The sequence below is a fragment of the Rhineura floridana genome, chromosome 3 (genome assembly GCF_030035675.1).
Source record: "Rhineura floridana isolate rRhiFlo1 chromosome 3, rRhiFlo1.hap2, whole genome shotgun sequence".
NCBI lineage: Eukaryota > Metazoa > Chordata > Lepidosauria > Squamata > Rhineuridae > Rhineura > Rhineura floridana.
The window spans coordinates 15,649,240-15,675,033 of NC_084482.1; the positions used below are offsets into that span (position 1 = coordinate 15,649,240).

A 25,794-nucleotide genomic window follows, 5' to 3' on the forward strand; every position below is an offset into this window, starting at 1 on the left:
CCCAAGAAGGCTGCAAGGTACAGACAACTGTAGAGATGACTTGTAGAATGAAATAAAGGTCACTGACAAACACCCATCAGTCCCCTCAAGAGTAAGGTAAATGTGGACTTCCGGGAAGGATTGCTTAGCTTGTGCCTGCCTCTGAGACGAGCTCTCGTCTCAGAGGAAGCTTTTTCAGTTTTAAAACCAGCCAAAAGGTTTTTTTTGACTGGTAAAAACTTTCTCCCAGGCAAGGGAGAAATGAAGAGATTATCCACAAGCTTCGTTGTGTTTGTTGGGGGACTTGAATTCATTAGGAACGAAGGACCTGCCAGCAACATCGGACGGAGCCAGGGAATTTCAAGCAAGCTCAAACTGATTAAGCAAGACTTTTTTTTTTCTTTAAAGAAAAACGTATTCTAACAGGCAAGCATTCTTCTATCTACTCTTATCATTTTGTTATCGTTATAGTAAAAGAGATTTGTTAAAGGATCAGCAACAAAGAATCTCTGGGTGAGTTATAACTTTCTCTCATATACACGGAATTAAGGAGGAAGAAAATCGAAATAGCCTATCTTTGTTTTTTATTGCAAAAAGCTGGCATGGAATTGAGCATTTTAAAGATATAAACGGATGAGGGGCAACTAATCTAAAGAGGAAATCTGATTTTATGACATTTGAGACTATTTTCTCTGATCTACTTTTTTTTTTTTGACGAATCTGCTTACTTTTTATGCCACTAATTTTTTGGATGCTGTGAACAAAATTTGTTTTGCACTTTTGGACACATAAGAGATAAGGCGGTTTGTGCTGTCTAGAGGGTGATGTCAGCAGGCTTGGAGGATTAACTCGTTTGTGACTGGAAAAAGAAATAAACTGTTCTTTGCTTGGGAATAGTTAAGAATGACAATCAAGAAGGTGGCTGAGACCCTGGATGTACAGGAAGGGGTTCTCTATCTAGATATGTTTCAGAAAATAATGAATGAGATTAAGCTGGTGAGACAGGAGCTGAGACAGAGCAGACAAGAGATGAAAAGTGAATTTGGCAAAATGAGACAGGAACTGAAGGAAATTCAGGATTCTGTGAGAGGGGAGGTGGATGAGACCAAAGATATGGCTGGACAAATAAAAGAAGATGAAAGAAAAATTAAAGGAAAGGTTCAAGCCCTGGATATTGGAATAGATATACCAAATATGGACTTGGAAAAAGATTTGGATCTTAAGGCTGTGATGGATCCTGGAGACAAATATCACTGTTTGGAATTCAGCGCTGTCTTTGAAGGAATTGGTGAAGAGATTAGAGATAAAGATATCAACGGTTCAAAAAAATTCCTGGATTGGAAGGATTTGATGGAACTTGAAATGGAGAAAGTTTACAGAATTAATTCCAGATGTGTGACAATGGAAAAACTCTCGGGAGATGTGATGGTGCATTCTGTGGAAAGGAGGAGCAGAGATGCAGCTTTACAACAACATTTCAGTGGTACATTCAGAATTGATGGCAAGGAAATATTTGTGATGAAAGAAATTCCTATCAGACTTTTATTATATGACTATGACAGCAAGATTATTATGGGTGCAAGGATGGAGATGGAAGATGAAATTAACACTGAGAATGGCTATTGAAACTACTGGACCTAGCAGACTTGATGAGATGGATTAATTGACATGTTTATTTGGAGAAAAATCGATGGATATATTTCTCAAGGAGTGGAAGCCTCTCTTTGACTTTTTGCGGAAAGAATAAAGTAATGTTAATGAGATTTGATGATTAATTAAGATAACTACTGGAGGAAAGTGATTTTGTAATATATTAAGAGACAGGTTTGTTATATATTATAGATCTATAACTGATCTGCGACAAATCGGAAGTCAACATTTTATTTTATTGTATTAGTTATTAATTTGTTTTTGTTTTGTTTTGTTCTGTTTTGTTTTTTGAAACTTTGAATAAAAATTAATGATAAAAAAAAGAGTAAGGTAAATGTATGTGTGTGGGGGCAAACCTGCATCCCACCAAAGAGAATTTCACTGAAATTTTCTCTTCCCTTTGATAATTTTTGAATGAAATTTCTTTTTTTTATTCATTGATGGAGAACGGTAAAAAAATATTAAAAAAATTTCAGACAGAGAAACTATGCTTACCACATCAATGAATGTACACGTGGGAAGCTGCATCAATGTACCAAATGCATATCCAGATTACCACCGTATCATCAACACACCTTTCTGAAGAGGACATGGCACATCCCTAAACTGCTGGGAGGAGTCATCTGGGGATTTGATGCAGTGTCATCAGTATACTAATGACACCTCTCTCTCTCTCTCTCTCTCTCTCTCTCCCATCCATATCAGAAAAGGCTGTGTAAGTGTTAGACTGGTGTCTGGGGGCTGTGACAGGCTGGATGAAGGCCAATAAGCTTGGACTTAATGCCAACAAGATGGAGGTGCTGTTGGTAAGTAGGTCTTGTGCCCAGGAATTAGGGATGCAGCCTGTTCTGGATGGAGATGGACTTCCCCTGAAGGAACAGACACATAGTCTGGGGATATTCCTGGATCCAGTCTGGAGGCCCAGGAAGTTTCAGTGATGAGAAGTGCCTATCTCCAGTTCCATCTGGTTTGTTAGCTATGGCTGCTCCAGGACTCAGATAACCTGGCTTTAGTAATCCACACCCTGGGAACCTCAGAAATGGGACTTCTGCAATTTGCTTTATATGCGGCTTCCCTTGAAGACACTCTGGAAACTAAAGCTAGTGCTCAACACGGCTTCCCAGCTGCTGAGTGGGGTGGCTAAGTAGAACTAACATGTTGGTCTTTGTGTTTAAAGTCCTAAACAGCTTGGGACCCAAGTACTGAAAAGAGCACCTCCTTTAGTACTAGCCATCCGGTACCTTCAGATCTGCAGGGGTGGCCCTGCTCATGGTATATCACTAGTAGGCGCAGGATAGTTTTCTCTGTGGTGGCTCCCTGCTTGCAGAACTCCCTCCCCATTAAGGTTCATTTGTCCCCCACACTGTCAATATTCAGACATCTTTTGAAGAAGCATTTGTTTATGTATGCCTTTGGAAAAAGGGATTGTTATTAACCAAATGTTCCTTGCTGGTATAGTTATCCAAATATAGTGCTTTGCAAAAGTAATCAGACCCCTGACCAATGCTCTCACAGTACTGAATTTCTAGTGCTTCGATGGGTTGTTTGTTTCTTGGTTATTTTCAAAAAATACAGTGCCTTGCAAAAGTAATCAGACCCCTGACCAATGCTCTCATATTACTGAATTACAAATGGTACACTGTAATTTCATTCTGTATGATATTTTATCATGGCAGAATCTGTGGTGCTCTTTGAAAATTGCATTCCACGTCCAACCAACCTGAAGGAACCTGTAGCGAATCTGCCAAGAAGAATGGGCCAAAATCCCTCCACACTGTCTGCAATGCTAGTACATACCTACCCCAAAAGACTTAAAGCTGGTATTGCACTAAAAGGTGGCTCTACCAAATATTAATGTGTGGGGGTTGAATGCAAGCAACATGTTTCAGTTTTTTATGTTTCTTACAAACATGTCCCAACATAAAACCAATGTCACCTTACCATAATTGATTTTGAGTTTCAGTGTTTCAAAATAAAATATCATACAGAACGAAATTACAATGTACCATTTGTAATTCAGTAATATGAGAGCATTGGTCAGGGGTCTGATTACTTTTGCAAGGCACTGTATTTTTAGTGATATATTACAGTTGTTGTTTTAATTTAATTATTGTAATGATAGTATTTTCCACCCTGGGCTCCTTTCAGAGGAAGGACGGGGTAAAAAAACATAATATTCCCAGTTTGGATAGTGTTGGTGCAGTGACCATGCACACATTTCTGGAAGAAGGGGGCAGGAAAAGTGAACTAGTATCTAAATAGATTGTGTGAATTGGACATGAACTATGCTTTGAACAGAGCCTTGTGCTGATAACGTTCATGGTCCACAGAAAAACCCAGAAAGATGAAGGGACGGATACAGGGTCTCCACAAATGTGACATGGAAGTATAGGCATCTGACACAGAATTAGGTATCCTGAGAATCTCAGCTTTATTTTTTTTAAAGTTTCTAACCCTACCCTTTTGAAGATAAAACCTGAAAAGATATAGACAATGTCTAATGTCATGAGATAGGCTGTGAACAGGTGAAGAGATTCCATCTCTGCATAGCCTATTGCCCTGCTCTCATGATTACGAAAATGGAAATGATATTAAGTCAGCCAGAAAACAGAGAATTTGCATAATCTGTTCAGGTCACAGAACTCTACTTTCCTGGCACGTTTAGGTTTTTTTCTTGAAAAACAGGATTCCAAAAAGGCATCCGGGGTGAAAGGTTTCATTAATATTTCAAGAAAACATAAGAAGAGCCAGCAAGTTCCCAGCGGCCTCAAGAAGAACAGATTGTTAAGCAACGCTGTCATGCCTCTCATAGCAGCACAATAAGCATAAGTTCAATAGGCAATGTTTTCCAGTGTTCTTTTCCTCATGAAAAGCTGCACCTGTAAATCTTTCCCCCCCGTCATGCAGCTATTAAAGATGTTCCCGAAAAAAAAGGGTGCCAATTCCACTGAAAGCTGCCAGTTGCCACCTCTGCCTAACAGGCCAGCACAAAGACTAGATGGGCAGTTGTCCTTTAGGAAACAGTTTCCATGGGCCAGTTTCCATGGCGACTGCGCTGAGGACCAACAGACCATCTGAAGGCCTGAAGGGAGCCCCTGCCACCTTCTGCCCTCAGATCTGGCGCTGTTACCTCAGAACAAGGCCCACTAGCTGGGGATGGAAAACTAAGGCTCATGAAAAGAACTAACATTGCTGGATTTTTTCAGTCAGAAACACAATGAAGTGGGGATTAATGCAATATGGTCCAGGGGGTGGGGAGATATTATTTTTATCCACAGCAGAAATTCCTAGCCCAACGACCCACCAACTTCAAATATGAAAGCTAGTTAATGAAAAAAAGGAAAGAAAAAAATAAGACAGACTTCTAATTCTACAGCAGGGTGACTATGGGAAAGGAGGTGGCCTCAGGCTACTGCAACTCAGACATCCAAAATTCCAAGACAACCAGCTTTGCTGAAGCAGACACACACTCACTTTCAAGAGACACACAGCAAATCTGGGCCTACCTCCCACTCTGCCAGCGTGCCGAAAACCCACGCCCAGCCTTTGAAGAGTGGTCCTTTAATAAACAAAATATTAAATTGTCCAAGGGAAGAATGCAAGTTATGTATTTTATTTTTCCATCAGGCCAGGGAAGGAGCCAGGAAAGACAAGGAGTTTACGTGGGTGAAATTGGCACTGCAATTTAAAGGACAGGAGGAGGAAAGTGATTGTCTTGGAAGGGTTCTCCAGTCTTCACCATGTTTGGCTGGGTCCAATTCTGGTTCGATACACCTTTTCGAAATTTCAGAGCTTCACCTCAGAGGAGTGCTTCAGACATTGTAACATTAAGAAAGGAGAGCTTCTGCAAGTCACTTCTTCTGTGGTCTGTAAATGTCTCATCTGAAACGCCCTTAACTAAATCAGCTCCGAATCAAGACTAAGCAAGCATATTTTTGGTGTTGCCCTTAAGCCAGGATGGTGTGGGCTTATACACCAACCATTTTTTGCTTCTATCCAGGATCAGATTGCAGAATCTTCCATACAGACCAGATTATTAATCAGTCTTCCACCTATGTTCAATTATTTCACCTCCTAAACTTCCCTTATAGGATGCGGTATATCCATTCATCTTAGCTAAAACAAGCAGTCATACACAAAGTTAACAGTAGACTGGCATGTGTGCAGAGCCTCGAAGTAAATTTGTTAGGAGTTTGAGGCGTAATTATCTGAGGGGACAGGAGATGCCCATCGAAAGTGCAGAGACTGTACAAATACCTATATACAACATTTTAGGGAGGGTCCTACAGTCACACATAAAATTAAGCTCACTTGGAAGAAAAGGTGATAATCTGTTTTAATAATGAGAAGGGAGCCTAAATTTAGAAGGGAGGAAGACCGTAAGAGTAAAAGGAGCTGTGTAAAATAGGTAATGGCAAGGAGCAATGTTGAAATAAGGGAGGGAAGGCGGATTAATTGCTTCTATGTGTTCTTGGGGATTGCTGTTTGGGTCAGGGCAGGCACACATCTCAGACCTGCATAGGGCAGGGGGAAGACATGCAGAAAACAAGTGCTTATGTAAGGCTTTTGTGGGCAGTGGCTTCCATTTCAGGCACGGTGTTAAGAATGTGCAAACAGCTCTGCTGGATCAGACCACAGGTCCATCTAAGTCCAACATTCTTTCTGAAAGTGGCCAGCCAGATATCTTTGGGAAGCTAATAGGCAGGGGATCATGTTTGTTCCCAGCATCTGGTCCGTTGGAGATATACTAGTTATGAACATGGAGGTTTCAACTATTTTGGACTACCTGCAGGGCTTGACACAAAAAGGATCAGAGGTCTGTCTCCCTTTTAACACTTAGCCCAAAGATGCACCTTCACCAGATTAAAGTATAGTCAGATTCATAATTATGAAAAAGAAATTCCACCCAGAGCCTTTCCTGATGGCATTTTACTTCAGATCATAGTTTATAAGGGGAAGCTTCCAACAGATGAAGGCAAGAACATTTTGGCCAAGAAAAGAGAGTGTCCAAAACAAACAGGTAAACCTCTTAGATAAGCAGATGTAGGCTTTGCTCTTTGTTCTGGTCAAATGAGTCCTGTACTTGGCCAACATCAGCTGAAGGAACATAAAACTGGTAGCAGATTCCAGATTTAGGCAGAGCGGTATCTACAGGGTAGACGGAGAAAAATTTGTCCTCAATGTACCCCAAGTTAATTCCAACAAAGGCCATTTTGTGGTGGGGTAGAAACAGGGAAGCCTGAATAAGACAGATCCAGCCCCAAGCCAATGCACAATCTGTTAAGGCGTTACCAAACTGAGTGTTTTTCATAACAGAATACACGAGGTTTTGAGTTGCACAGAACTGTTTAAAGCCAACTTATCCACATAATCCTGACTCTCCAACCATTAGAGCCTCCATATCAAGACCAGTGATCAGGGCCATACATACAACAAGTGTAAACCCCCTACCTACACACACACATAATCCAGAATACTGCTATGTGGAGTGTAAGTAATGTTTGCATCAGCGCCATAGGACAAAACTGAAATTAAATGCAACAGGAAAGCTATCTGGATGCACTCGGAATTTATTAACTGATGCATGATTCTTACCTAAGCCATACTTGCAGCAACTCTAAGGTCTTTTGTTGTAAAGCATATAAACAAAGTTTATATCTAGTCATTTATATTCTCATCTCATCTGTGAGCAACAGAAGCCAGAAGCCAAAAGCCAACTGACTTGCCTAAGGCAAGTAAATGTTGCTGTAACCCATACAAGTATTCTGATCATGGTCACACTGTTCTGTTCCATCCCCACCCCCTTGCCGGTAATTTTCTGCCATACCCTACAGCAGCCTTTCCCAACCAGTGTGCCTCCAGGTGTTGTTGGACCACAACTCCCATCAGCCTCAGCCAGCATTGCCCATGGTCAGGAAAGATGGGAATTGTAGTCCAGCAACATCTGGAGGCACACTGGTTGGGAAAGGCTGCCCTACAGTATAAAATTTGCTATTTGCAAGGCAGCTATTCCTGATAGATACTCCTAAAAGAAAGGAAATGATTGTGTCACCGCTTCTGAAAAATTCTGTAGTGTACCACATCAAACTGCAGATGAAGGGGTGGGCGGATGCTGTTTTTCAATGTTTACTCAAATAAAAACCTCCCTGTGTATAGAGTTAGCCTCCTTCCTGATGTACTAACTTTCAGCATGCAGGGGGAGAGGTTTTGTTTAGGGTACAAGAAGATTCAAAAAGGTGGAAACTCATATCCAGCTACAAAACTCTTGCAATTCACTCTCACCTCATTTTGTGTAACTCATAGAACAACTCTCAGTGTATCTGTGCACAGAGAGTACCCTACCTCTGTGGGGAAAGTGACCACGTAATGCTGGAATTCGTGATTCTGGGGAAAGCCAAAGAAGAATATAGTCAAATATGGACCTTGGATTTCAGGAAAGCCGATTTTAGCAAGCTCAGGGAAATGATGGGTAGAATCCCGTGGCTAGATAGACTAAAGAAAAAAGGAGCCCAAGAAGCGTGGGAGTTCATGAAGAATGTATTACAAAAAGAGCAATCGCAAACAATTCCAAAGAGGAAGAAAAATGGAAGACATCGGAAAAAGCCAATGTGGCTACACGGAAGACTGGTGGAGGAGGTAAAAGTAAAAAAGAGCATGTATAAAGAATGGAAGGAAGGACGCATCACCAAGGAAGAGTACCGACGAGCGGCTCGGGCTTGCAGGAATAGCGTAAGGAAAGCTAAAACCCAGAATGAGCTGAGGCTGGCGAGGGAAGCGAGGAGGGGTTTTTCAGATATGTTCAAAGCAAGAGAAAGACCAAGGAAACGGTGGGACTGCTGCTCAATGAGGATGGCAAAATGTTGACAGATAACAAGGAAAAGGCAGAACTGCTCAACGCCTGTTTTGCCTCCGTCCCAAAAAGGGAACAGTGTGCAACCTTGCATCGGTAGCAATCTCAGTAAGGGGTCGGGATTACAGTTCAAGATTGATAAGGAGATAGTCAGGAAATACCTAGTTAACCTAAACGAGTTCAAATCTCCAGGGCCTGATGAACTGCATCCCAGAGTATTGAAGGAACTTGCGGATGTACTCTCGGAACCTCTTGCCATCATCTTTGAGAAATACTGGAGAACGGGAGAGGTGCCGGAGGATTGGAGACAGGCAAACATCGTCCTGCTCTTTAAAAAGGGTAAAAAAGAAGATCTGGGGAATTACAGGCCGGTCAGTCTGACTTCAATACCGGGAAAGATATTAGAACAGATAATAAAAGAGTCCATTGGCAACTATCTAGATGACAATGCTGTGATTAGTAGGAGCCAGCATGGGTTTGTCAAGAAAAAATCCTGTCAAACTAATCTCATCTCTTTTTTTGATCGGGTCACTTGCTTAGTAGATGGTGGAAATGCTGTAGATGTCATCTATCTAGATTTCAGCAAAGCGTTTGACAAAGTCCCCCACGACCTTTTGATTAGCAAACTGGTCAAATGCGGACTAGATGGAAATACTGTCAGGTGGATTCACAACTGGTTGGAAAACCGTACTCAAAGAGTGGTCGTCGGTGGCTCTGCTTCGGACTGGAAGGAGGTTTCGAGTGGAGTGCCACAGGGTTCTGTCCTGGGGCCGATACTCTTCAACATCAATGACTTAGATGATGGGGTGGAGGGAAGCCTTATGAAGTTTGCGGATGATACGAAACTGGGAGGGATAGCTAACACAACAGAAGACAGGAATAAAATCCAAAGGGACCTGGATAGACTAGAAAATTGGGCTGAAATTAATAAAATGACATTCAATAAAGACAAATGCAGGATTCTGCATTTAGGCCACAAAAACAAAATGCACGGGTACAGGATGGGAAATACCCGGCTTAGCAGTAGTGCGTGTGAGAAGGACCTTGGAATTGTAGTGGATCGCAAGTTGAACATGACCCAGCAGTGTGATGCTGCGGCAAAAAAGGCAAATGCGGTTTTGGGCTGCATAAACAGAGCTATAGTTTCCAGGTCGAGGGAAGTAATAGTCCCACTATATTCTGCATTAGTCAGGCCTCATCTGGAATACTGCGTTCAGTTCTGGGCGCCTCATTTTAAGAAAGATATAGACAAGTTAGAGCAGGTTCAGAAGAGGGCGACGAGGATGATAGCCGGTATGGAGAACAAGTCTTATGAGGAAAGGTTGAGGAACTTGGCATGTTCAGTCTAGTGAAGAGAAGGCTGAGGGGTGACATGATTGCACTCTTTAAGTACCTGAAGGGCTGTCACATAGAGGAGGGTACAGATTTGCTCTCTGCTGCCCCAGAGGGTAGGACTAGGTCTAATGGTTTTAAGTTGCAGGAGCGTAGATTCAGATTGGACATTAGAAGGAACTTCTTGACAGTAAGGGCAGTTCGGCAATGGAACCGACTGCCGAGGGAAGTGGTGGGATTCCCTTCGCTGGATGTCTTCACGCAGAGGGTGGACAGCTATCTGCGGGAGATGCTCTAGCTGTGGATTTCCTGCTGTGAGCAGGGAGTTGGACTCGATGGCCTACAAGGCCCCTTCCAACTCTATGATTCTCCCTATTTTGACACTGCATTTTATTATTGTGAGCACATTCTGCTAGAGTTAGCTAGCTGAATCTGCTCCTTTCTATTCACTTGTGTTAGAAGGAAGCTACCCTTCTCTGTGGCTGAAATTACCCCACAAATCACAAGAGTCAAGCTTCACAGAAAAAATTGGTATTTCATTAGCCTCCTGAGAATCAGAGGGTTTTTTTTTTTAAAAAAGAAACAAGTTTATAGTTCTCATGATTCCAGATTATAAGGTATGGGGGGGGCTTATCCTAAAGCCTCCAAGACAGAAAGGGTATACGTGAGGTTTCCAAAAGGAAGGGCACCACTCCTGCTCTGCCTGCCTACATGAATTCCAAAAACTTTCAGCTATTCGCTTCACTTCATGGTTAACCAGGCAAACTGTTCTGGATCTGACCCTGGTTCTGTCGCTTTCAGAAACACAAAAAAGGGGGAACCAGTGCAAAAATATCTGATGGTGTTCATGTTGATAACTGTTTGGACAGAAATGCCATGTCACTGGAAGGCAGTAGACTTTTCAGGTAAACGGCTGGAGCACCAGGGTCTGGCAGCTTGCTTATGCAGAGTTAGCAGGGGATCTAAAGTGAAGGACAAATTTGCAGATACTTGGATGCCTTTCATAATGTACAGGAATCAAGGAATCCTGGTACTGAATGTGCCCACATATTAGTTAATGCTTTAATGTGTTGCAATAGATGTGTCAACTGAAAGAGGAAAATGGGTAATGTGACAAGACCATCAGTACTCCAAGGTTTGTTAAAGCTATTATAGTTTACTGTTGTAACAGAAAATAAAAAATATTTAAAGAAAACAAAACAAAATTAGAACAGCCTCTGCTATTAGAACCCCAAGTATCAGCTGCACTTCAGCATATCAGGCAACGCCAGTGCCCAGCCACCTCTTTAGTGCTGGCCCAATATCCACATGTAGTTATGTCTATCCCTTGATGACCTTATCAGAAGATGCCTTGCAACAGAACACCTGAGCTGCCTCTGTACTGACCCCAGGTGGTTACTTAAGAGATAAAAGTACGAACTTTCCAAAATACTTTTTATGAACAAAAACAAATTCAGTTCCTAAATGTCAGGTTTCAAACTTCACTTGAGTTTTCAGTCCAATGTAGCCAACAGTCTAACTCATTTGAAAAAACAAATAGTTTTTCTGTTATATAAAGTCCGAACCAGCTCTCATTAGCTGCTAAAATATGTAGGCTCAACTGAGGACATCACAGCTCCATTGTATAAGGCAAAAGAAAAAGCTCTATGTGGTGTTAGGCCTACACTTTGCAGATGCATTCTCTAATAACCTATTTAGATTACTGCAATGTGTTGTATGTGGGGCTGCCTCCCAGAATTGTTCAGAAACTACAGCTGGTACTTAATACAGCAGCTAGACAACTGGGACCAGGTACAGTAGAGTCCTGCTTTTCGGCATTCCACTAATATGGTGGATTTCAATTACATCCATGTTCATTATGTTCAGTGCTTGTTCTACTTTTTCGGTGTTTTTGCGGCATGACGCGCAGAGCTTGGATAAGTTACTTTTTTAAACTACAGTTGGGCTGATGGGAGTTGTAGTTCATAAAAGTAACTTTTCCAAGCTCTGATGACGTGCTCAGCAGCTGAGTCCAAGAAGGGCGTCGGGCGCCATTTTATTGTCGGTGATTTGGTCTATTTACAGAATTCGTGCACTTTGCGTCTCTCTGTATTCTGGCAATTTTCCAAACTTTCAAAGATTAAGGTTATTATATTATACAATACTATTTATATATACTGTATATAAATATATATAAAATATATATAAAATATATATAATACATATATTAATTACAATGGCATCTAAGTGTAGTACTAGAGATAAAAAAAGGAGTTGTAATTTATTTATTTATTTAATTTATTTATTTACTGGATTTATCAGACGCCCATCTGGCAGATTGTCCCGCCACTCTGGGCGATGTACAGTAAAAATATATAATATACTCTTCAGTTGTAAGCCTCTTACTTTAAATGCCAAGTTAGAAATGATTAAACTAAGTGAGCAAGGCCTGTCCATGGCTGAGATAGGCCGTAAGTATGTTTGGCTCGCCAAACAGTTAGTACAATTGTCAACACTAAGGAGAAAGGGTTGAAGGAAATTAAAAGTGCTACACCAATGAACACTAAAGTTATAAGAAAACGTGATAGCCTTATTGCTGACATGGAAAAACTTTTAGTGGTGTGGATTGAAGATCAAACCAGTCACAACGTGCCTTTAAGCCGAGCTATCATCCAGGGCAAGGCCCTAAGTCTCTTCAATGCTATGAAGGCTGAGAGAGGCGAGGAAGCTGCTGAGGATAAATTCGAAGCTAGCAAAGGTTGGTTTAAAAGGTTTAAGGAAAGAAGCCATCTCCACAACATCAAAGTGCAGGGTGAAGCAGCTAGTGCTGATGCAGTAGCTGCAGAAAGTTATCCACGTGAGCTTTCAAAGATCATCGAAGATGGTGGATATACTAAGCAGCAGATTTTCAATGTGGACGAAATGGGCCTATATTGGAAGAAGATGCTGTCTAGGACTTTTATTGCTAAAGAGGAGAAGTCAATGCTTGGCTTCAAAGCAGCAAAAAACAGGCTAACTCTCTTGTTAGGGGCTAATGCAGCTGGTGATTGCAAGGTAAAACCTATGATGATTTATCACTCAGAAAATCCTAGGGCTCTAAAGAACTATGCAAAAGCTAGTCTCCCTGTTTATTATAAATCCAATTAAAAAGCTTGGATGACTGGCAATTTTTCTCAAATTGGTTCACGGACTATTTTAAGCCTACAGTTGAGTCTTGCTGCAAGGAAAAGAACATTCCTTTTAAGATTTTACTTCTTGCAGACAATGCCCCTGGCCATCCTAGAGCTCTAATTGGTTTGTACAAGGAGATACATGTTATTTTTCTACCTGCAAATACAACTTCATTGCTGCAGCCTATGGACCAAGGTGTAATTGCAGCATTTAAATCCTATTACCTAAGAAGAACTTTTGCTAAGGCTATAAATGCCTTAGACAGCGATACAGTAGTTGGGCAAAGAGAAAATAAATTAAAAGCATTTTGGAAAGGCTTCACAATTTTTGATGGTATAAAAACGATTACAGATGCATGGGAGGAAGTTAAAGAAACAACATTGAAAGGTGTTTGGAAGAAGCTAATTCCCACACTTATGGACGATTTTGAAGGCTTTGAGAATCCAGTGGAGGAAGTCACTACAAATGTTGTGGAAATGGCAAGGGAATTAGAATTGGAAGTCGAGCCTGAAGATGTGGCAGAATTGCTTGTCTCTCATGATGAGACCCTAACAGACGAAGATCTTCTTCTGACTGAAGAGCAAAGAAGGATGTTTTGCAAAGAGGAGACCCATCCTGATAGTCCTGCTGTGCCTAGAGAAATGACAACCAAGGAACTGGAAGAAGCTATCAACTGTATAGAAATGGGGATGGCAGCTTTTGAGAGGATTGATCCAAATTTTGACAGAAGTTCTAAAGTGAATGCAAGCCTTCTAAATGGTATTGCATGCTATAAAGAAATTCTAAGGGAAAGGAGACGGGAATTCATGAGGCAAAGTTCATTGCTTTCCTACTTTAAGAAAGTACCATTGCAACCTTCGACAGCAACAGCTAGCCTTGAACAATCTTCAATGTCAACAGCAACAGCTTCATCCAAGTCTCCACCATCAAAACGAGTAAGTTCCGTTGATGAGTCAGATGATGGAGACTTGGAGTCAGATGATGAAAATGTGCCAGCTCCAGGGGCAACGGAGAAGGCTCACCACACTATGGAGAGCCAGCCGGCCCCACAGCCCTAAAGAATGAAAGGCAGTGGCGCTCCCCAGCTGCAACACCAACTGCGTGGAGTGGCCCATCGCACACGCTCCGGGCAGACACCAAGCACTCCCTTCACCAAGCTGCTGGAGCTGGACACGGCAGTGTGGAGAATCACAGTCCAAGGAAGCTCCTTCGCTAACCTTTGCGTGCGCAGGATTAACACCTGCATCAGCCCCAACCCGCTTGTCAGCGCCGTGCCAGGAGACCCGGCAAGGATAGAAGCGCTGCAGCCAACAGTCAAATATTTTAAGGTAAGCAATGTATGTATTGTATACTGTATTCATTTTACTTTCGTATCCTTTTTTAGGCCTAGCTCTATTGCGTATTGTGTAAAAAAGTGAAAAAAGGGCTATGTTCCACTTTTCGGCAATTTTTGCTTTTCGGTGGGGGCCTAGAACCTAACCCGCTGTATGAGTGGGGCCCTACTGTAAAGGGAACACTTCTTGCCAGTCTCAATTCAACTGCAACTAGCTCTCACTTCTTTCTGAACACAAATCAAAGTACTTGTGTCCATCTTTCTGGCCCCAAACAGCTCGGGACCCAGGTACTTTAAGGACTCCCACATGAGCCTGCCTCTATATTAAAATCTGCCTCAGAGATCCTAATCATATCACTGTTAGAAGCAAGCTATGTGGTCACTGGAAAGAAGGACTTCTTGGTGATAGCCCTCCAGCTCTGGAATTCTCTCAGCAGGTTTGCTGATGTAGAGTCCAATATTCTTTGGGCACCAGGTGAAAACCTTTCTACTTTCTCAGGCCTTTTAGATCTTATTTACTTCTGTCTTATGCCATTTTATCTTTTTTAGTATGCTGGGCAGCTTAACTGAGTCTAATACTTTCCTGGTTTTATGGGCTTAGATTTCATGTTAACAGCACAATCCTAACCATGTCTACTCGTTTTATTGAATTTAACAGAGCTTACTAAGTGGCGTTACGAGTGCAGCCTAACTTAAAGAAATTCACAGAAAGAAGTTAGGCTGTTCCCTCCACTCCATGTTCCCCACACCTGACCATCCATAGAAGCTTTTGGTGGGTGCTTAGGTGGAAGCAGGGATAGGACATTTTCCTTCCATGAACGTTAATTTGTTTTAGGATCTGTTTATATGGACGTTAAATGCATACTGAAACCTGTTCCGATTCCTATTGGATTGAAGAACCAAGCATGAAGTTATACAATAAATATCGCTCATTGTTGTGGTCATGACACTACAAATATTCTTAATGTGCTGCTATCTGTAGTACTGCTCCCTCTGTATTCTTCTCCATCAAGAGATTAGAGGATGGGGGTGGAGAAAAGGGGGAGGAATGCAAGGCAAAAGCATCAAGGAGTTCTAAATTGCAAAGAGCGGCAGATCCCATTAACATGGCCACACCCTACCTTCTCTCTCCTAGCTCTGTCTAGTAGCAGAGTACAATATTCAGACATTTGTGGTATAATGCAACAGCCAGACAGTATACAGGATACAGTTGGCAAGAGCAGACAACCCAGAGTCTTGGTTGGGGCAAAGACATAAACAGAAGCAATCTTGGCTCAAGAGGCTGACCTCCAGTCACTGTTTCAATCTGGTGGAACAACCGGCTTTCTCCCAAGAAAAGGTCTGGAATGTCTCCTTGGCACTTCCTCAAGCCTAGCTTGACAGATGTTCTCTCCTGCAAAACACCAGATGAGAGCCTCGGCCGACATCCATCTAGTTGCAATGGAAAGGGCTGTGGTGCCTTCACCCCAGTGTGAAGCTGGTTCATTCCCAGATAACAGCTTAGAAGGCCACTTTAACTTAGGGCCAGAGCACAGTCTTCTGTCACCATGGAGCCTCCCGCGCGGGAAGGCATCCCCAATCCAGCTGTAACATTGCTAATTACTCACTGTGCAAACCTGTCCCTTCACACTATGAGTCTCCACCCTTGTGTCCCAGGCAAACATGGGGGAAAGTGGGTGGAGATTCACAACATGATGGCATCAATCCATGTGGCCAAGACTTGCACATGAAGCAGTTGGAATGGGGAATGACTTGCTACAGGGAGGCTCTTTGTGGTGACATCTCTCATTGACCATAGCATGCTTCATGCCAGCTAGGTAAGTAATGCTTGGAGGCTTTAAAGAGGTTAGACAAATTCATGAAGGATAACTCTATCAATGGCTATTAGTAACAATGGCTGTGCACCTCCGTTACCTGAGATAGCATGCTTCTGAATACCAGTGGCTGGTGGGAGGGGGTATCACAAGTAGGGAGTGATGTTGCACTCATGTCCAGCTGGCAGGCTTCCCATGGACATCTGGCTGGCCATTGTGAAAACAGGATGCTGGACAAGATGGGCCTTTGGTCTGATCCAACTGGTTCTTCTTATGTTCTTATGCTAGGGCAGGAATGGTCAAGGGTGCTCAGAGGTGTTAAGAGATGCCCTATTCCCCTCACAGAGCTCCAATTCCCAGAATTCTCTGGGAAGAGGGGCTAACTTAAACCACCCTGGCCACTGGAGTTCTGTCAGGGGAATAGGAGTCTCCTAACAACTCTCAGCACCGTTCACAAACTACACTTCCCAGGATTTTGAAGGGGAAGCCATGACTGTTTCAAGTGGAATAAATGTCTGGAGTGGGTATGGTCCCCTGATTAGCCAAGCCAAATAGCTGTTAGTCTGCCTTTTAGAACACTGACAGCTGGTACTTACTGAGCATGCTTGCGCTATCATGGACTCCAATGTTAAATTTCTTAAACTAATTAAAAATCAGCTATGCATTTTAAAAACTTTTAAACTGCAGAAAATGAAGGTCAGAGTATAGGGCAAGGTCAGTAATAGAATTATAGGTACTCTATGAACCTGACTGATTTTTAATTGATTTCAACAAATTATGAGACCACTGACAAAAAGAAGTCCAACAGAGATCTGGATTTTTTTCCTCTTGTTTTACATTTTGAATTCTAGATTCTCTGATTGTTTTGCGTATCGCCATGAAAACTTAAAGGGTTGTTAAGCAAGCATTTCTGAGTTCAGGACTATAAGTTTCGCAAGATTTTGTTTTGAAATGAGCTTATGGGAAGCAGCAGAATGGCATGATGGGTATTTTCAATTTAACAGAGCAGAATGTGAAAAATCCATGCAGGCTATAGTAAACAGCCATTCTTGTGGCTGTATAATGATATACATTGGGCTGCTGTATAGAGTGTGGATGCCAAATTGCTTCCTTATGGCTGCAATGGGAAGAACAGAATGAGAACAAACTTTAAATTCTAAATGGTCCTCCCACCGCCCTGAGTTATATTCTGTTAACCATGACAGCATTAGGCAACAGGGCAACGTTAGCAGGCAAGATCAGCAAATAGGTCACTGGAAGTTTTTGCAAATGAAGCCAGATGAACATCTGGCCCAGATGGTTCAAGGCCAGGAGTGACAATGGTCAACACCAACAGCCATGCAAGAAACATTCTAATAGGAGACAATCATTTTGTACACCACTGCACAAATACAGAAAGTTGCTTCTAGCAGAGAATTGCTCTATTTAACTGTTGAGAACTCCTGTTTTTGGTCTTGAACAGAAAACAAGTCTATGATTCTAGTCCTCATGGTGTTGATAGAGGAGAGAAATTTGAAAGCAAGAAGAGTGGCTAAAACATGTGGAGACTGGAGAGTTTCCTCTTTTTTATACACCCATGATGACAAACCCAACTCTAACAAACACTGATATCCAACACTATGCCTATGTCACAATTTTTAAAGAAATGGCAAGGATATGTGTACTGTTGGACACAGGATTCAACTCACGAAGTATATATCCGTAGGCATTACGACTTCAAATATAGATTTGAAAGTACATGGACAACATCAGCTGAAATCTCAGAGGAATCCACTACACACTTACCTGGGATTAAGTCCCACTGAGCTCAATGGAGCTTATTTCTGAATAGACATGTATTAGACTGCAGCATTAATCATTTTTCCAGTGATGGGAGTTTGTAGCTCCTTGCCATTCCTCATCAATAGCAAAACCAGCAGCATTTCTACAAAATAGTAATATCCATGGAGAAGTTCTCCATTTGCATATATTATACCAGTTGCACAACTCAGCTTTTCCTGATGCAGGATTTGGATTGCTTATGCACATTTTTTTATTTTTGGCTAGAGCACACAGGGTCCTACCAATATCCCATGAGATACATGGAGAGTTCCAAGTCTGTGTGCCACTTGTATACCATTAGATGTATTATGTCTCACATTTTTATCCCACCCTTCCTCTAAGGGGCTCAGTGTGAGGCACATAAAATCCTACCTTCTTTTAGCCTCACAACAAGCTTGTGAGGCAGGTTAGGCTGCGAGAATGGGACTGGCCCAAGATCACTCAGTCAACTTTATTGCGAAATGGAGCTTCAAACAACGGTCTCACCAATCATAGACCAAGACTCTAGACCAGGAAGCACCACGGTGCCCGCAAAAGTCTTCAAGTGGCACCCTGGGTAAGTAACCCAGAATCTTGGCTTTCATTAAAAAAAAAGTCTCTAGCCCTCCTAGAAAGAAAGTTATGGAGCAAAATGTGCAGTTACTTTTCTAAGTGATATATGTGAAATATGTGAAATGAGCCAGCCTGGCTGCTCCTGCCTGTCAGTGTTATTAGCCAATGAGTGATGTTAGAGCTGTGATTGATGTTAGAGCTGTTGTTTGGACACCAGGTAATAGGAATCCCTGGGGTCCTAAAGAGCTGCTGGTCCCCCTGCTTTTCTTCTTCTGGTTCAGTTTGTAGTTCTTGGAAGCTGTATTTTGCCCTTCCTTTTCCTCTAGCAACTAGGATGCATCTTTCCTGTACTAAGTTGCCTGAGATCAGGTAGTACCTAGAAGTTATTTTCTACAAATACTGCTACACAATAAGTGTGGATGAATGTTAAAGAGCGCCCTTCCCTGCAAAAGGCAAGTGTGAAGACTTTGCAAAGAGGCTTAGGCATGTCTCCGGCTTTGCAGGAGCTAAAGACCAGGGACATTAAAAAATCACTGTATTAACTGTATTAATAATAAAACTTACAGTACAATGATATACATGCCAACTCAGTAGCAAGACTTTGTGTTTAATGGGGCTTACTTCCAGGTAAGTGGATATAGGATGGCAGCCTAGGTTTTGGTTTAGGGTGGGCACTGGGGAAAAACAGGGCTCATGTGCCTTTAAGAGCTGTATGGCAGGCATAAATTCAACAGGTCAAGCCTTTTATAGCATGGAAATACAATTATGGGAAAGGCTTCACCATGACTACTCTCTAATTTTGTGTTATGCCAGGCCCCCATGGCAGCCATTTTGTGACTGGTGCCCTGATCACTCTCTCAAAATTTGAAATATGCCCTCTGGTGCAAAAAGGTTGGCAATGCCTGTTCTAGGCACCATACTGGGAGAGAGTAACAGAATAATCAGTATTAACTGAGGGATTAAACTGCAATATCTTCACCTAAGCCTCGTTAGGCAGGAGTAGATCCAAAAATAGACAACATGCATTTTCAACCCTACAAACTGAAGATATCATGAGGAGTTACCTCCACTTAGCATAGGAACAGAGAACCTTTAGCCCACCGGACGCTGCTAGACTACAACTCCAATCATCCCCAGCCACTGCCTATACCAGATGGAGAGGATGGGAGTTGGGAGTCTGGCAACATGTAGAAGGACCCCAGGTTCCTCCTCCTTAGTGCAACAGGCTATAGCTTTACACCTGGAAGCAGCTGGCCAACAAGACAAGCCAAAAACTAAGGCATGGCAGAAATACAAGCAACGGGGGCTTGGGAAGCAGAGCTCTCTGAATATGTGAAGGGGAGAGAGTCATTGAGCATGCAAGGAAGGTACTCATGGTATTGCTGAGTAGCCAGTTGGACCCCACCCCCCAAAAAACTAGGACACCTCTCATTTTAGAAGCAAGGGTGCTTCCTCCCACCCCAACATCCCACCACTGAGGAAGGGAAGGCTGGTGTACTCTGCCTACCCCATGGGATTTCAGCAGATCCTCTTCATGTGCTGCCAAACATCCATTTGAGACCACAAGAAATATAAAAATGCTTTTAAGACCAACACAGCAGGAGTCTCAGGGTACCAGTATAAGGAAAAGCAGCTGGCAGCCCATGTGCTAAGTCGGGGCCCTACAGAGGAGAGAGAGGGGTGCTGCCTGGCCTCTGGGTGGCTAACCCACTCTGTGCAGGAGGGAGATATAGAGCAGATACAGGCCTAGCCAGCTCCGTTTTGGATTTGCAGTGAACTCTGCACAAACTGAGAGCCTAGTCTGAAAATGAAGCAGGGAGGTGGAAAGGCAGACCCAGGTCTGTCACTAAATCCATTCAAGTTCATTATTTCTTATGCTCTGTACCCATAGACCCACCCACCCCACCACGCCAGCACTTCTACACACACAACCTGATCCCTTTTCCTTGTCCTGGCAATGCCAGACTTCATTATACCATCCCATTGTGCTCTTCTGCATCCTGCGTAGCGATCAATGTATACTGGCAGCCAAGTAATTGCTTCTCTGTCTCCAGAGAAAGTCAACCCACTACCACGTTTTGAGCAGTAAGGGATTTAAAGGAACAGGCATAGCTATGTACTCGGCAGGATTACTTGGTTAACAACAGGAACCACTAAGTCAACCAAGTGTCCAGTCTTGCTTAAGGGTTAATTCAAGTCTGCTCAAGATCAAGGGCTTTCAGCGCATCCTTTCCTCACCAGCACTCAGATGTGGCATTTCAGCTTGTACTGATTCCCTCCCACCGGCCCAAATTGCTGAGAGGGGCCAACAAGAATTGTGCAGTCCACATGGTTAGCTCCCCAAGATGACTGCAGGTCTATATCCCAAGAGGGAGAAGGTTCCTGCCTTTTCTCGGCTCACAAGAATTCTCACACCAGATTAAGGCCAACAGTGCACCTAACCTCCCTCGGCATTCTGTGACCAAAACTATGATTCTCAAGAGCAGGACACAGCAGTAACACGACACCCCACCCCATCCCACCCCAACTTTGTCCTCAACATCCAATATTCAAAAGGTATACATGGAGATGCCACTTTTAGTAATTACTCACAAGCAGAGCCTTCAACAAGATGTTGCAGTTGCAATACATCCCAGTCCTAAGAAGAGTTCTGCTGTTCAGGGCTCCAGCCAGTTCGGAACTTGTAATGCTACTTAGACCTTGTTGGGTGGAGGGAGGTTGGAAGGGAGGGAGAGAGAGAAGCCAATCACTGTCTCTCAGCCTAACCTACCGCGCAGGATTGTTGTGAGGATAACATTGGGAGGGACAGAACCATGTTTGTACACCATCTTGAGCTCTTTAGAAGAAAGATGGGATATAAATGTAATAAATAAAATAAATGCCTTGACTTTCTCGTAACACCCAAGCCCTTTCCTTGCTGTGCTATATATTACTAGAGGGTTCTGGTTTGGAGCTGGCTGCCAGACCTGACTTTGAGGGGTCTCTTTTCTTTTTTAGGGGGAAGAGAGGGGCTTTTTCTGGAGAGAAGGAAAGAGAAAAGCTGTCATTTTTTCTTTCCTGACTCCTAAAATTCTCTGTACAATGCAAGAGAGATATTTTTAACTCCACAGCATACATTTCAGCCAACCCCAATCCCTCTCCAGTATACTTAAACAATAAGTCATGAAAGCTTGAGCAGACCAGTTCCCTCTGCTCTCCTCTCTTCCCACACCCCCAAACTGACACCTCAACATCCCATACATCCTGGAGCCTCAGCAATCCTTATCACATTGTTCTGCATGCTTTTATTTAACTTCTTTCATTTAGACATGTAAATGTTTCTGTACATCTGGGAAATACCCCCCCCCAAGTATACAGAAAGCACAATCTTATTTTTGGTTGGCCCCATTTTGTTTCTGAACTTGACCACCCAAGTCTGAGATTAGAATGAAGGACAATTATTAACAGAATGGACAAATCCACAGAGGATAGGATATCCTACCCACCTTGCTGCATACTCTAGTCCTGCTTAGGAGTGCCAATAGCTGCTTTCTGGATGGGTCTTTATTTGAGGCGTTACCCCAAAGCACAGATGCCTCGCCCAGGAGTTCCAAAACTCTCCACCCCCCTCAAGAGATGCTCACTCACTGTGCCGCAGACTTTCACATCATGCAGTCGGCCCCATTCATCCTCATAGCTGTCCACCATCATGATGCTGTCATCCTCTTCCTCGTTGCCCAGTTCTGCATGCAGATGGAGCCGGACCTCTTCTCCCAGGGAGTGCATTCCCACGGCTGGGAACAGCCCCTCTGGAGAAAGTGGCATTATAGTGGAGCCCACCTGCAGAAGGAAATCACTCTCTTTGTTATACATTGTACGGCTTCTGTTCTCCAAAACACAATGGTGTAGTGAACTGGCCCAGAGCCATTCTACAGATTACACAGAATGAAGGGGCAGAGTGAGCTTGCAGAGTTCTTGGACTATACCACTTCAGACTGCTGGGGTGGGGGAATTAATGATGTTGGTTTTAAAAAATACCCTCCCTGTATTTAAGCTATCAAGGTGGGGCAAAAAGATACAGTGCAGCTCTCCCCTTGATATGTTACGTTTTCTACGTTGGGGAAAGCATTTAAAAATGAAATCAATCAAAACTAGTACAGTCTAGAATTCCATCATCCATTAACATCTGATGAATGGTTCCAAGAGTGTGAGCCAGGAGATCCCTGGGTCAAATCTCATTTCATTCATGAACTCACTAGGTGGCCTCAGGCAAGCCACTGCCTCTGTGGAAAAAACTGTCTTTCTTTCATTTATATATCCACCTTTTTTCCTTGGAGCTCAAGAGTCTATATATAGGTTTCCCAAGAAATCTCCCATCCAGGGACTGACTAGACCCAGACCTGCTTAGCTTCAGCAAGGCTGCTGCATCGTGTACCTTCAGACAGTGTCCTGGGAAAATGCCTCCTTTTAACGTCCAACAGAGGAGATCCAGAACTCACCCTCTTTCCGTTTTTGGTGAAGAAGATCTGAGCTGTCTGGACTTCAAAAGACAGCGGCTCAATCCCACAACCAATCCGGTCCCCAGAGCTACATTTCGTCCCGAACTGACGGCCCTTGGCTCGGCCGTTGTAAAGTCTGGGTAGGCAAATACAGAAGCAGATCTTGAAACAATCTTTACTAAGCAGTGTGTCATTATGCCAGGAAGAAAAACACACACTACTATGACACACAATGCTAAGGGGGTCCCTAATCTTACAGAACAACACTCTTAAGAGTTTGGGAAACTCACAGCTCAAGGATTTAAAGTAGGATCTATCCCCTCAGCAAAACAGAAGAACCCAGAAATGTTAAAAGTGATCCCACAGAGTTCCCTTGGTAAGAGGGCACGGCCTGAATCCCAATCCTGTTATTTTCTCTGGATCCTTGAATCAGCTCCTTATGCAAATATATCAGAAAGGCACCAACAGGCAGGCATCTTAAGTACTGGCTACAGCAGTCTCCTGCTTGGGTGGGGGCAGGACGTTTGATTCAGAAACCAAGAGAACCTATTTCCTTCCCAGGACCACTGCAGTGCACAGAAACACAGCAATGGCTAAAGATGGAGGGTCTGATGAGGTAACCAAGAAGAGTACCCTGCTGCCCCCCCTCCCCCAAGCAATGCAGTATTTATTTATTACATTTACACCCCACCTTTCTTTTCCGGATAGAAACCCAAGGTGGCTTACATATGGTTCCCAGGCGGTCTCCCATCCAGGGACCTGACGCTGCTTAGCTTCAGCAGGGTGCTGGCCTCATGTGTCTTCAGACCATAGCCTGGTACTTAACACCCTTGACACATCTGTCAAGCCTCTACATCATGGCTGGGGAATCTGCTGGCCCTCCAGATGTCCCTGGACTTCACTGTCCATCATCCCTGACCATTGCCTATGCTACCTTGGGCTGATGGGAGCTGGAGTCCCAGAGGTTAGCAATTTCTGCTCTAGAATAAGATTTCTGAAGGTAGCAGTGGGTGATGCTCCTTCCAAGCCTCCAAGACGCCTTCCTCAGGGTTTCCCCTCACTGGCTCTGGTTACTCTCCCTCTCCACTCTGTGCTTCAAACCAAAGACTGGCAACCTCAGGAGTTTTTCAAGCACATGTGCAAAGTCTGTAGGCAGACAAAAATGGCTGCCGTAGGAATCAACTCAACTCCTGAGTTCCACGTGGACACACACATGCACACACAGAGTACTTCAGTACTGAACAGCCACAGCTCTTCCAAACACATGAATATTTATTCCCATGGAACTCAAGCCCTGGCAGCTCTTTTTAAAGTTTTGTTTATTATTTCTGAAACATATCCCTAGCCTTCAATGGCCAATCAGCATTCCTAGGGCAGCTTTCAAAACAGTAAAAAAACCAACCCACAAGACATCTATAAAAAGCTAGCAGAGTGCAGTATAAAATTCCAAGCAATGAAAATGACCAGAACTTTAAAAGGATAAAAAACTTTAAAAGTCAGCAATGCTAAAAGCCTAGGAAGAAGTCTTTGCCTAGTGGCAAAATAATAACGAAATGTGCCCACCAGACAAACCTTCCTGTGGAGGGCATTCCTGTCCAGTTGCTGCCAACTTTACTTCTGATGATGGTAGGTGCTTGCAAAGAAGACCCTCAGATGTCAATACATATTTAAGAAATAAGTATTGTGACCAGGGGGGAAATAAGGAGCATACACTATCATGTATGAACACTGACAACGTGTATATTTTACTTTGTGTAAACCCACTGGAAACCTACTGCTCATTTCTGTTTCCTACACATATGTGTGTGCGTATTTCTGTTATAGGATGTATCAGACACATACACACAATCTTCCTAAATGAGAGTGCCCAATGAGTTATTTCTGTGGCAGCAATGTTCAGACGATTAAAGGATAAGATGAATCGATTAAAGCCATTTCACCTACTGAAAGGGCAGCCAATGAAAAAGATTATACATTTCAAAATTATATTTTTTAAAAATCTAAGAACTTGCATCACCTTAGAACCCTCTTCTCTCACACGCTCAGGAAAGTGCCAGGCATGGCACATGCGCATCACCTAAAAGTGAAGAACATATTTTCTTCCCTCCAGAACTATTGCTTTATTCATGTGCAAATTTAATCAAATGACCAACCAAGATCTCTTTAATTTAGTGACAGCCCTAGTTATTTCTTAAACCCATGGAGGAAAAAAATCACACTTGTAGGATGGGTCACCCGTTAACTCACTTGCCATCATCGGCATGGTAGGCAACTGAATCCGGTAGCCATCCGGGTTGATGGTCCAGGCTATAGTACTGAGGCACCAGCCCCACTGCAATGGTCCCTCGTACACCGCTGTCCACAATTGATACCTGGGAACAAGTTGGAAGAAAGGATGTACAAAGTCACAAAATTGTAGCCCCTCCATCCAGGAAAGAGTCCTGGTGTCCTATGGCATGAAAAGGAGCCAGATGTGAGTTACTGAGTAGCTTTAAAAACAACCTGGCCCCATGTAGAAGCTAAGGATAAAGTGAGAAATGTTCCTTGACCTGCCAAGAGAGGATAAATACTGTAGCATAGAAACTAAGAGGCAAGAAGCCCCCAGTACAAATCTCACCCCTGCCACAAATTCTGTAGGGTGACTTTAGGCAAATGACTAATCTCTTAACCACAAATTTCTCATCAGCAACGTGAGTATAATACTGACATACCATAGAATTTGCTGTAGGGATTACAGCCATAAGAGACACAAGCATTTTAAACTCCCTAAAGCACTTTTTAAAGGGCTAACAATGACTGGATTGTATGCAAGGCTGTGCATGTGCCAGCAGCATG

General features: G+C 43.0%; 1 protein-coding gene across 4 annotated transcripts in view; it reads right to left on the reverse strand.

The window, feature by feature from the left end:
- SPRYD3 (SPRY domain containing 3) overlaps positions 1-25,794 on the reverse strand; it is a 101,453-nt gene that overhangs the window by 31,242 nt on the left and 44,417 nt on the right. For all 4 annotated transcript variants that reach the window (XM_061614604.1, XM_061614605.1, XM_061614603.1 and 1 more), the window contains exons 4-6: positions 25,207-25,331; positions 22,960-23,095; positions 22,109-22,300 (exon numbers count right to left, since the gene is read on the reverse strand). In XM_061614604.1, the coding sequence (XP_061470588.1) occupies positions 22,109-22,300; positions 22,960-23,095; positions 25,207-25,331 (453 nt within the window). The remainder of the gene's footprint in view (positions 1-22,108; positions 22,301-22,959; positions 23,096-25,206; positions 25,332-25,794) is intronic.